General features: G+C 50.6%; 1 protein-coding gene across 1 annotated transcript in view; it reads right to left on the bottom strand.

Moving 5' to 3' along the window:
• The window catches only part of MAP2K6 (mitogen-activated protein kinase kinase 6), a 39,953-nt gene extending 38,125 nt beyond the window's left edge, over window positions 1-1,828 (bottom strand). Inside the window, exon 1 of the mRNA XM_027890395.1 lies at window positions 1,662-1,828. Within this exon, the coding sequence (XP_027746196.1) occupies window positions 1,662-1,677 (16 nt within the window). The 5' untranslated portion in view covers window positions 1,678-1,828. The remainder of the gene's footprint in view (window positions 1-1,661) is intronic.
• Window positions 1,829-11,313: the final 9,485 nt, after the last annotated feature.

Genomic DNA, 11,313 nt, shown 5'->3' with positions numbered 1-11,313 from the left:
CTGCCTCTCACCCCCCCTCGTCCCAAATATGTGCGAGGGCTGCAGGATGCAGGGAGAGCCAAGCTGCAACATCCAGTCCAAGCATTTAAAAGGCTCCAAAAGCTGCATCTGTGTGGCTGCTCGCTGACATATGGGCATCTATTTTCACAATGAATGGCCGGAGCAACTCCTCCTTAAACCCCTCCGCCTGCTCTTGCAGGGGCTGTTGCATTCCCACAGCATTTTTGCAATATTAAATTCTCCACCTCCTCCCCCCTCCCTTGCAGGACACAAGGCAGAGCAGCTCCGGAATAACCACCGAGTTCAACGCAAAAGAGCGAGCGCTCGCCACCACGCTGGCAAAAATAAATCACTGCTGTCCCCTTCCCAAACCTCCCTCCCGCTGCCTCCGGGGGGGCCTGGCCCCTTTCTGCCCTCCTGCAGCTCCTAAATGCTCCATTTCTGCCCTTTTGCAGCCTCCAAGCGCTCAATGCCTGCAGCTCTCAAATGTTCAACTTCTGCCCTCCTGCACCTCCTAAATGCTCCAATTCCTGCCCTTTGTGCAGCTGCTCAATAGCTCGGTTTCCGCAGATTCCAGACTCCCCAATTACTGGCCCTTTTTGCATCTCAACTTCTTTCTGCATTCTCAACTTCTGCCCCTCTGCAGCTCCTAAACCTTCCATTCCTGCAGCTCCCAAACGCTCCGTTCCTGCAGCTCTAAACGTTCCATTCCTGCCTTTCTGCAGCTCCCAAATGCCCAATTCCTGCCCTTTTGCATCTCCCGAACGCCCAATTTCCACCCTTTTGCAAGTCCCAAATTCTCAACTTCTGCCCTCCTGCAGCTCCTAAACGCTCCATTCCTGCCTTTCTGCACCTCCCAAATGCTCCATTCCTGCCTTTTTTTGCACGCTCCGAGCGTCCTGGTGTGACAAAGCCCCGCTGCTGCCTCTGACCAAAAGTTACCAAATATTAAAGGGGGGGGGGGGGGGGGGGGAGAGGAATGGGTGGAAAATGATCTCAGCCCTGGCACGAGAACAATACTTTCCCATGGAAACATAGGTATATATTTAATTCCTGGTAACTCCACTCCAGTTTCACCTTTCATCTCCTCCGCGGACTTGCCTCAAAGTTTGCTTTAACCCTGCACCGAGCGCGGCTGCAGCTGCTCCTCCGACACCCCCCTTCTTTTTTCCCTGCGTCCCGGCCGCGCCAGAGCTCGGTAATCCCGGGAGCGGATCCCGGCTGGAGCCAGCGCGGGGCTGCTGCGGCGCAAGGGAGCAGGAAATGCGGCGGGAGCTGCACCGGGAGCTGCACCGGGAGCTGCACCGGGAGCTGCACCCCCGGGACACGCGGGCGTGCAAACACGAGTGCAAATGCAAGCTCGCATGCACCCGCACACGCAGTTGCACGCTCACATGCAATTGCACACTCACACGCGCATGCAATTGCACAAGCACACTCAATTGCACACTCACATGCACCCGCACCCGGCGCTGCACCCCCGAGCTCCGCGGGCGTGCAAACACGCGTGCACCCGCACTTGCACCCGCAGCGGCTCCCGCACACGCGATTGTGATGCACAGGCAGAGGCACCGAGCCCCGCACACACACTCGCACACGCACACGCCCGTGCAGCCGCCCCCGGCCGAGGTCCCGCGGCCGCCCCCGCAGCCCCCGCTCACCTCGGGGCTGAGACATTGTCCCCCGCCTGGCCCGGGGGGGGGGGGGGGGGGAAGGGCGCACACAAAGACTTCCCCCGTGCGGCTCCTCCGAAAAGGGGCGAGCTGCCCGAACAAAGCTGCGGCGCGGCGGCCCCGCTGTCCGCGGCCGGCCCCGGCGTGCAGCGGGGCGGCGGTGGCGGCGGGGCTGGGCCGTGCCCGGGCCGGGGGTCCCTGCTCGGGGCCGGCGCGGCTGCACCTACATGATGGGCCGGGGCGGCCGCCCCGGCCTCGGAGCGGCGGGGGCGCGCACTGCGCGTGCGCCGCGGCCGCGCTGCCTGCTGGGGGTTGTAGTTCTTGCTGCGCCCTCCCCGCCATGGCCGCCAGGGGGGGCGAGAGGGGGGCCCTGGGGGGGGAGGGGGTGTAGAGGGGGTGTTCGACCCTCTCCGCCCCAACCCACCTCCCTATTTTCTGTTTCAAGACATCCTCTTTTTCCCGCTCTTCCAATTTCTTTTTTTTTTATTATTTTTCCTTTTTTTTTCCCTTTTTTTCCTTTTTTTTTCTTTTTTTTCCCCTTTTTTTCCTTTTTTCTTTTTTTTTCCCTCCTCCTAGAATCTTGCTTTTGCATTCCCTCAGAACTGGGACCTAATTCCCAAAGGTGTAACACAAGGACGAGTTGAAGAGAATTATTATTTTGCTGTTTATAATCAGCGATGATTCCGTTAAAGGTTTCGGCTGATATGAAGTTGGACAAGGCAGTGTCACCAGTTTTAAGTATTATTCTATAGTGTGAAACAGATATATATTTCCCATTTATTTTGTCGTGGATATAAGGTATAAAATTCCAGTGAAAAGCTTGCATGGAGAGCATGGATGGGAGTGCAAGCAGCGCTGCCACCTCTTCCTCGGGCTGGAAAATGTGTATTATGACTGATTTTGATACCACACCTCCGTTTCCCAGCTGGCCCCAGGCAGTGAAATCACACTGGTCTGGCCTTGCCATTTTTAGCTGCCAGGGCCAGATTCTGAAGGAGGCTGCAACCCTCAATTAGGGACCTGTGTGTAACTTCCCACTGTTCAGAGGCTTTCAGGGATGAGGGAAATTCGTTGCTGTACGTGGTCCTTCCTGCCAAGCTTCCAGCTGGAGCAAATCCTCACAGCCAAGCAATAATGAAATGAAAGGGTTGTGATGGAAATGCTGACAGACCCTTAACTCACACGTCACCAGTGCCAGCCGTGCCACTCGGTATCCGAGAGCCGAACCAGCATCGGGGCAGGATCACCGTGGGGAGCCAGAGCCCTTGTCCTGTGAAGTGGTGCTGCAAGGCTCTGGTTTTTCACTGGCTTTTAGCATTTCTAACAAGCTTTTGTTGGTCAGACTTGCATGCAGGGATGCTCCTTTGGGTTTTCTTGGGGCTTTTGGAGGACAGCTGGAAAATCATCCATTCAGTGGTATCAAAACCCAGTTGCTTTCGCAGAATCACGGAGTCAAGGGACATCATAAGCTGGGAAGACAGGACACCCCCAAAAATCCCACCATGTGCCCCAGAGGATCATCCAAACCCTCCTGGAGCTCTGGCAGCCTTGGGGCTGTGCCCACTGCCCTGGGGAGCCTGTTCAGTGCCAACCACCCTCTGGGGGAAGGACCTTTCCCTGAGATCCAACCTGACCCTGCCCTCACACATCTTCCAGGAATTTCTTGCTGTAGAGGATGGTGTCCTTGTTCTCCACAGTTTCCTGGAGCTCTGCCATGTCCCTTGCTGTCTGCCAGGTGGCATCAGGTGCACTGGGATGTCCCTGTCATATGCACAGCAAACCCCATGTCCCACCAGGAGCACCCAGCAAACAGCACAATGCTGATTTTAACTTTGTTTTGGATGTTTTCACTATTCCCCCTTCCCAAAGGTGTGCAGGAATCCGGGATCCCACTGCAGGGCTGCCTTCCTCAGGGTTAGGGCACCCTGCTAATGCCAAGGGGAATTTTCTCCCAACTTTCACGGGTTTAGGCTGTGCTGGGACCTGCAGAGGCTTGTCCTTCTCGTGTGCTGCTCAGTGGTTCGTGTGTGCAGGGTCAGAGGGTGTGTGAAGCTCGGCCAGAGGATGAGTCCTGACAGGCTGCAGCAGGACCAGGAAGTGCAGGGAGAGGCAGGGGCACATCACCCCCAAACTGGGGGGCTTCCCCCAGGGTGTGAGGGCTGCAGCCTTCCCCAGTCCCTGCAGGATGCCCTCCCCTGCCGTGGAGCTGAGCAGAGACGTGGGTGGGTGACACATGTAGGTAGGACTGGACTTGAGATCATCACAGTGCTGTGATCTGGGTACTACCAGCTCTGAGTCATAGAGTGGTTTGGGTTGGAGGGGATCTTTAAAGGGCATCAAACCATGGGCAGTGACTCCTTCCACCAGCCCAGGTTGCTCAGAAATCCACCCAGCCTGGCCTTCAACTCCTCCAGGGATGGGGCAGCCACAGCTTCTCTGGGCAACCTGTGCCAGTGTCTTGCCACACTCATTGCAAAAAATTTCTTCCAAATATCTAAATCAAGTGGTACCAAATCACTTTATTCCCTTTACAGTTGCTCCAGCACAACACTCTGCCTGGTTAGGCTTCCCTTTGTCAGACCTTGCTCTTATTAAAATCTACATTCTGCAGAGAATGTGACCAGATCTCCTTTGTCCAGGTGGGATTTTCTGTCCAGGGAAATGGGAAGGGGACGGAAAAGAAGAAGGGGAAGGGGAGAAGGAAGAGGAAGAGGAAAGGGAAGAGGAAGGGACAAGGGAAAAGCAAGGGGGAAAGGAGTTGCTGCAGGGGAGACACATATGGCTGAACAAAGAGATCCAACTTCTACATTTGGGTCTGGCCATAACTTTTCTCTCCAGTGCTTACTCCCTGTCTACAGTCCTTTGAATTTCCTGCACGTTCTGATTTATTTATTCCTCCTTCCAGCTCTCTCCTCCATCGCTAAGGAACGAATTTGCTGCAGAGAAATTGGACAAGCACGCTGTGGTTTCAGGGCCCTGCTGAAAAATCTCCTCTCTGCGCCTGCAAATGGGAGATTTGGGCCCAAATATGTGTTTGTTTTAGACACAGCATCATTTCCAGCACTTGCTTTGATCGGGGCTCCTGGAAGCTGAGCCGGGTCACGCGTTGGGTTTGTCCAGGGAAAAGACAATTAGAGGCTTCAGTGTCAGTGTTTGTGTGGACGCTCACTCGGGGGTAATTAATCCCAGAGCTCTGTCCACAAACAACAGCGAGTCCCAAATTGTCCTGCTTCCCTCCTGCAGGACCGTTCTCAGAGGTTGTTTCTGTATCTCAGTTCCTTCCAGCTCGGTGGGGAGGGGGGTGATTTACCCTGGTCCATCTCCCTTTACTAAGAATTATTTGGAAGATTCAGATGCTGGTCTTGGTGTTCAAGGATGCTCAAAGAGGCACCACAGGTGTTAGGACACCAGCTTTGCTTTCTGTTTCCCATGATCTGTGATTATAACAGTTCTAAACCACACAGGACCAGCATCTGAATCAGCCATCACCTTCCCTCATGGGAATGGGAGCTGTGGGACAAGTGCAGCGAGGGTTTGGCTTGGTGTGCCCTGTGAGGGTAAGGACAGCTTTTAGAGACAACAGGCAAGGCAGTGATATTGTCCAGAGTGATTCCATCCCCTGGGCAGCACCTCCTGAAATTTCCCACTGTTTTTTAGCTGAGGTGGTGGTCAGTCCCCACAGACCATGGGGACAGGCAAATGCCAGCCATTCCCTGATGCTCCCGAGGTGCAGAGGCCTCACACTGAAGCTGGAAATTAAAAATAGTAGGAATAAGCACACTGGAGGCTCTGCCTGCTGTGGGGCGGCAGACAAGGCAGCACTCTCTGCTACAAAAGATGAATAAACTGCAGGAAGTTCTCCAATACAAGGGGGACCAGCTGGGAAAGGGGATGCTCCCGAAGGATGCCTGGGGAAGGAGCTTGAAGAAAAGCCAAAGCAAACAGAGGGTGCAGATGCTGGGGAGGAGAACTCGGCTGGGGGAGAGAGGAGGTGAGAAACAATGAGCTGTCCTGAGCGTGAGCCGCTCATGGGAGCAGAGACCATCTGCTCCTCAGGGGCTGAATGGGTGATATCCTGCATTCCTTTGTTCCCCGGGTTACAGAGAATTGCAGGCTGCAGGCATTTAAAGCCGAACACAGTCCCGGAGAGTTCAGCCACATCTTACCTTTTGTCTGAATTTCCCCAGTCTCCTCCTCCTCCAGCCCTTAGTTCCCTGCTCGTTTTTCCACCTCCGAGTAGGTGGATTAAAGCCCAGGAGGACGTTGTAGTTCTCAGAAGTTAAACAAACTCTGCTGCCCCGGGTGGGATGTTGGTAAACAGGGTGGGATGTTAGTAAATTCTTATTTGTAGCTTTAGCTGGAAAGGTGGGGAATTGGGAGAGGATAAAACAATCCAAGAAGTACATGCAGCTTGTAAAAGAGGCAGAGGCCAGTAAATAAAAATCACTTTCAGGTTAGTAATAATAAGGTCTCAGAGACAGAAATCAGGCTGGATAACAATGATGGGTCAAGCACATCCTTCCAGGAGGGGCGAGGGTGATGCTCGTGTCTGTTAACCTAAAGAAGAGGGACAGAGGTGGAGGTGGAGAGCCAGGTAGGATTTTCTAAATTTTTAGAAAAATATGAATTTAATGCACAGATGAACTAAAGCAGCCTCATACCTCTGGAAATTATTGACTTGGAGGCCGGGAGGAAAGGTGGTTTTATATGGTCTGTCTTAAATTTCTTAATCTCTCCTTTTGAGCCTTGCAGTCCTGCCCTTGGGGATGGTTTTGTCTCTTTTAAAAAGCCTGAAATTTTACCAGGTACGTATTTTGGGGCCACCTTTTTGCTGTGCTGCTGCACAGAGATGTCCAAGCAGAAAACCCCCCTCGAAGGTCCCACCCCTCTGTCACCTGTTGGGGTTGGGGTTGTCACGAAGGGACAGAGTCACAACTGCTGTTTCCTTGGCTGCTGCTGTGGGTTTTAACACTGCAAATATTGCTGGGTTGTTGTTGTTTTTTTTTTTTTACTGTTTGCATTTCCTCCTCTTTGCACTCCCTCTGTCTCTCTCTATGTATAATAGATTTTCTGTTTACTTTGGTGCAGTAATGGACCCAAATGCATCCTCCAGGCTCCTGGGAGCACTTAGCCCAGACTTTGGTCGCAGCCCTTTTGTGTCTGCTGGATTTGCAGGGCTGGCTCTGGGTCACAGCCCCAGCCTGATGCCGTGCCACTGGCTCCCTGTTCACGGCCCTGTGACTGCTCAGCTCTGCCAGGGGCAGCTGGATGCTTCAGTATCTTTTAGGGTCAGATCCATCACCTTTAGTCCCCGTGGTTTTAAGATCTGCAGGCCTCTCGCCAGGCATTGTTTGAATGCCCAGTGATTTCATCCCAAAGACAGGAGCAATAAAGGACATTTAGAGTTTCCTAGATTCTGCCCAGTCATCCATAACCCAGCCCTTTCACAAGGCTGAGCGCAGCACCACATGTGCTGCTCCGAGGGATTTTTGAATTACTCCATCAAGGTTCCTCTGAAGTCAAGGCACCTTTAAATCACATTCAGTATCATTGCTCCTTGTTTTTTTTGTTTTTTTTTTTTTCCCAGCAAAATGAGTTGCAGGCTCTTCAACAACACAGTTAAAGGGTTTAATCACAAACTGCTCATTGCTCTGGATCCCCACGGATGCAGATCCATGTCTGCACATGCATGGGGGCTTTCTGCAGGAGCCTGGGTCCCACCCAGGGCTGAGCATCTCCAGGAGGGGTCCAGGGGCTCCTCTGTGCCAGAGCAGAGCTGCCCATCAGCTCTCCAGGGTGGGGATGATCTCCATCCTCCAGTGTGCACAACAACCACCACAAGAGCAGTTTTGTCGAGGTGGTTTAATAAACCTTTGCTATATTTATATAACTCCTGGGGCTGTATGATCTGGAGTTAATTACTGGAGCTGGTTTGCTTTGTGAATACATCTGAGGAGTTTGTCCAAAGCCCGTGGAGCTCCTTTTGTGCTCCTGTTTAACACAATACAACTTTGGGTGGTTTGGAGTAAACACTGGCATCAGGGGGGCTGGGACCTGACACTTGGAGACCTTGGACACGGAAGGTGAAGGTGGCCATGAGCCCTGAGTGGCTTTGCCAGGGGCTTCATCTCTACATGGCAAAACCCCAGCCTGGGATGTGGGTTCCTGATGGCTTTTGGGGTATAGATGCAAAGCTACAGCCTAAGGTTTGGTGGGAGACCACGAGGAAACTCCCAGCACAGAGCATGCAAGGCAAGGAGAAACCTGGACATTTAGGGATAGAAGCTGAGGCTTCACCAGCAGCCAGGTAGAGGAAGGAGGAGGAGGAATCCACTGCAAAAGTGTTCTAAAACATGGTGGAATGAGGCTGAGCAGCTCCAAAAGTGAGACTCTGAGAACAGCAGTGCTAAATAAGGACAGGTAGTGCCTCTGTCTGAAGGGATATTTTTATTGGGATGGCAGCAGGAAACATAATTTTCTTTAGCTGACATGTATATCTGGAGTGTGTTGCAGCACAGAGTCAGCCAGTGTGGTGTTTTGTTTTTTTTTTTAAAGAGGGAAATCATATTTCATAAAACATCCAGAAAAATCACTGGGAAGGGAACACAGCTGGAGGTGGGCAAGTGGCCACTGGCCCAGGGGATGCTGCCATCGACAGTGGCAATTCTGGTGACAAATACCTGTTTTCTGGCACGTCCCCATCAGGGATTGGACATGTTTTCCCCCTCCAAAGTCTGCTGATTTAAAAGAGGCATTTTGGTGGTTTTTTTTGTTTTTGTTTTTGTTTTGTTTTTTTTTTTTTTTTTTTTTTTTTTTTTTAATCTACAAACATGAGCTATTATTCACGGCCAGAATGAATATATGTTTGTACCCATATGGCTGTAATTACAGTATTCTATGTGCATTCCATACAATGTATATATTGTATATTGTGCATTATACTGCTGGCAAGGCTGTTGTCCAGAGGCTGTTGATTCTTCAGTTTAAAGCCTGTTTTTTTCCAGAGGTTTCACTTCCCATAAAAGTCTATTCTGGGCTGAAAGTCCCCCGTGCCAAGTCTTGGACCAAGATTGAAATTTCTTTTATGAAATTTTATTTTGAGCCAGTTGGAATGTTGTTCCAGAAGGTGGATAAGGACTCGGAGTGAAGTCTGTGTCTTGCATGGTGAGAGCAAATCTGATTCCCAAAGAAATTAAATTCTGGGTAACCACTTATAAAAGTGCAAAATGATGCCTTTCTCAGCTGGGTTTTTACCCATTTCCTTTATAACCAAGGATAAATTGCTCTTGCTATTGGCCTGTACATGATCATCATGGCCTGGGTTTGAGTATTGGGAAGGGTTTGGTGTCCAGGAGGGTGCAGCTGCAGACTTGGAGCAGTAAATGCTGAAGGAAGTTGGGTTTTGCACAGTTTATTTTAGTCTCTTTCTGGCTCCCAGAAAAGGCAGGTCTCTAAATTAGGTGCTCTGAATTACTGCTAAAGGGCCTCCCTGGCAGGGAATCTGGGCTGTAGCGTTAGATGATGCAAATGCATCATCCTTGCGCTTTTCCACAGGTTTATTGATGCAGGCACATGGTTTCCAGTAAATACATTGTGTATCTCCTCAGCCTGCTGCCTGCATGAGGAAAAGAGACCCAAACAGCAGCAAGAGATGGGCACAAGCGGGACTCAAGTTGGTTAAAAAGCAGATGGTAAGTCCAAAGGAAAATGTAAAATAATTTGAGGTTGCCTGTGCTTGAACCTGAGCGATTTATGTGATTTGGCTTCTGGTTCCCAAAGGGCTCCTCAAAGCTTTGATAAAAAAAGAAACAGTGAAAGAGCAGCTGCTTTACCTGAAGCTTCTGCCTCAGTGCACAAAATCATTCCAGCACTCCTGGGCTTCCTGAAAGCTCTCTGCAGACCGGGCAGAGCAGTCAGAGCAGGCTCTTCCCAGCTGGGACAGAAAAGCCAGAGCAGATGGAAAGGGCCACATCCCCCAAACTGAAACTCGAGAACAATGTTCCATCTCTGGCCACTTAGTTGTTATCTTGATACTGAGCTTGTTCTCCCCTCTCTGCACAGCACAGGAAAGGACGGGCAGGACCTCCCATGTTTAATTGCAAGAAACAGCCTGCTCTGACAGGGGCATCTCCCTCTTGCTCTGCTCCACATCCAGGTGCAGCAGGTTTTGCACAGGATGCACAGGGATGCTCCCAAAGAATTGGGAAATGGTCCTCTGTCATTTTAATGCTTATTTCTTCGTCTTTTTTTTTTTTTTTCTCTTTACTTTTGAAAGGCTGAGTCACACAAAGAAAGAAGAGGAAGAAAGGGAAGAAAGGAAATTCAGTCAGTCATGTTTCCTTTCTGGAATGTTTTCTTTCTGGATGAATTAATGCATTACCACTGCAGTGCATTGAACTGTGCTTTCATGATATCCTGTTTACTCAGTTCCTTAGGTGAGCACCTGTGCACAACTTTCCTTTTCAATAAAAGGAGATGCTTTAAACGGAAAGTGGAAGAAATGGCACGGCCTGGCAGGGAGGAAGTGCCATTCTGCATGTGCTGCTGTGGCTTTGGAGCTGCTCCCAATGTGATGCAGAATCCATCAGCTCGAAGTGATGAGGACTGGAACAAAATGATCTTTAAGGTCTTTTCCAACCCAAATCATTCCACAACTCTCTAATAAATCTTTGCTCAGAAGTGCAATCTGGACAGGTTTGTGGTGCCCACTGCTTGCAAACACACCACCCATTCCCAATCTCGGTGCAGATTCCTTTTGGTCTGGAACAAATTACATCACCCTTGGCTTTTTGTGTCTATAAAGGGAGATGATGTTTAAGGCACCCGAGCACAGAGGGCTGTTGTAAAAACGAATTAGGTGGTGGTTTTAATGTGCTTTGAAGATGAAAAGCATCACAGTGCTTCAGGTGCTAATTGCTCTCTGGAGCTTCTCCCCCCCCTCCCCGTGGTGCAGGTTGAGTTTGACTCTCAGGTGCTGATGCTGCAGCAGCACCCAGGGCCAGGGTTGTCCCACCCATCCCACAGTAAAACACATTTTAGGGGATGTTATCCTCCCATATGACACAGCCTGATGTTTGGGAGCACCCACACGTGAAACCCCTGCCCTGCTTTGTGCAGACCCTTCACATTTCCTGGCCAGGAACTGTGCTGGGGGGTCACTGCTGCAGATCCTGAGCTCTGAGCTCTTCCCTGCGAGGACAGAGCCTGGGGTGAGTAAAGCTGTGAACCTCCTCAAGAGGAGCTGTTGGGCTAAGATACCCTAAACTCCAAGGAGTTCCAAACTGTGCAGGTAGAACATAAAATCATTTAATGGTTTTGGTTGGAAGGGACGTTGGAGACCACCCTGTTCCCACTCCCTGGAATGGGCAGGGACACCTTCCACTAGACGAGGAAGAAGCAGAACATGAATATGAGCAGTTAAAACCTCTGAAGTATAAACAGAGACCACAACAAACATCAAAGTGACCAGAAGAATTCAGCCCCAGACAGGCTTCTATTCTGTGTAATGCTTGATGGATGAAGATAAGAAGTTTTGGTTGTGTTTTTCTTTCCTTTTTTTTTTTTTTTTTTTTAATTGAAGTTGTAGTTTTGTCATCGTATTCATTCAGTATTCATAAGGCAAAACTGAAGGGCATTGTTT

The sequence above is a fragment of the Empidonax traillii genome, unplaced genomic scaffold (assembly GCF_003031625.1).
Source record: "Empidonax traillii isolate 1590-97213 ecotype Southwest subspecies unplaced genomic scaffold, ASM303162v1 scaffold286:size1162393, whole genome shotgun sequence".
NCBI lineage: Eukaryota > Metazoa > Chordata > Aves > Passeriformes > Tyrannidae > Empidonax > Empidonax traillii.
Note: the sequence above shows the minus strand (reverse complement) of the source record. Positions and strands in the feature narration are given on the sequence as shown.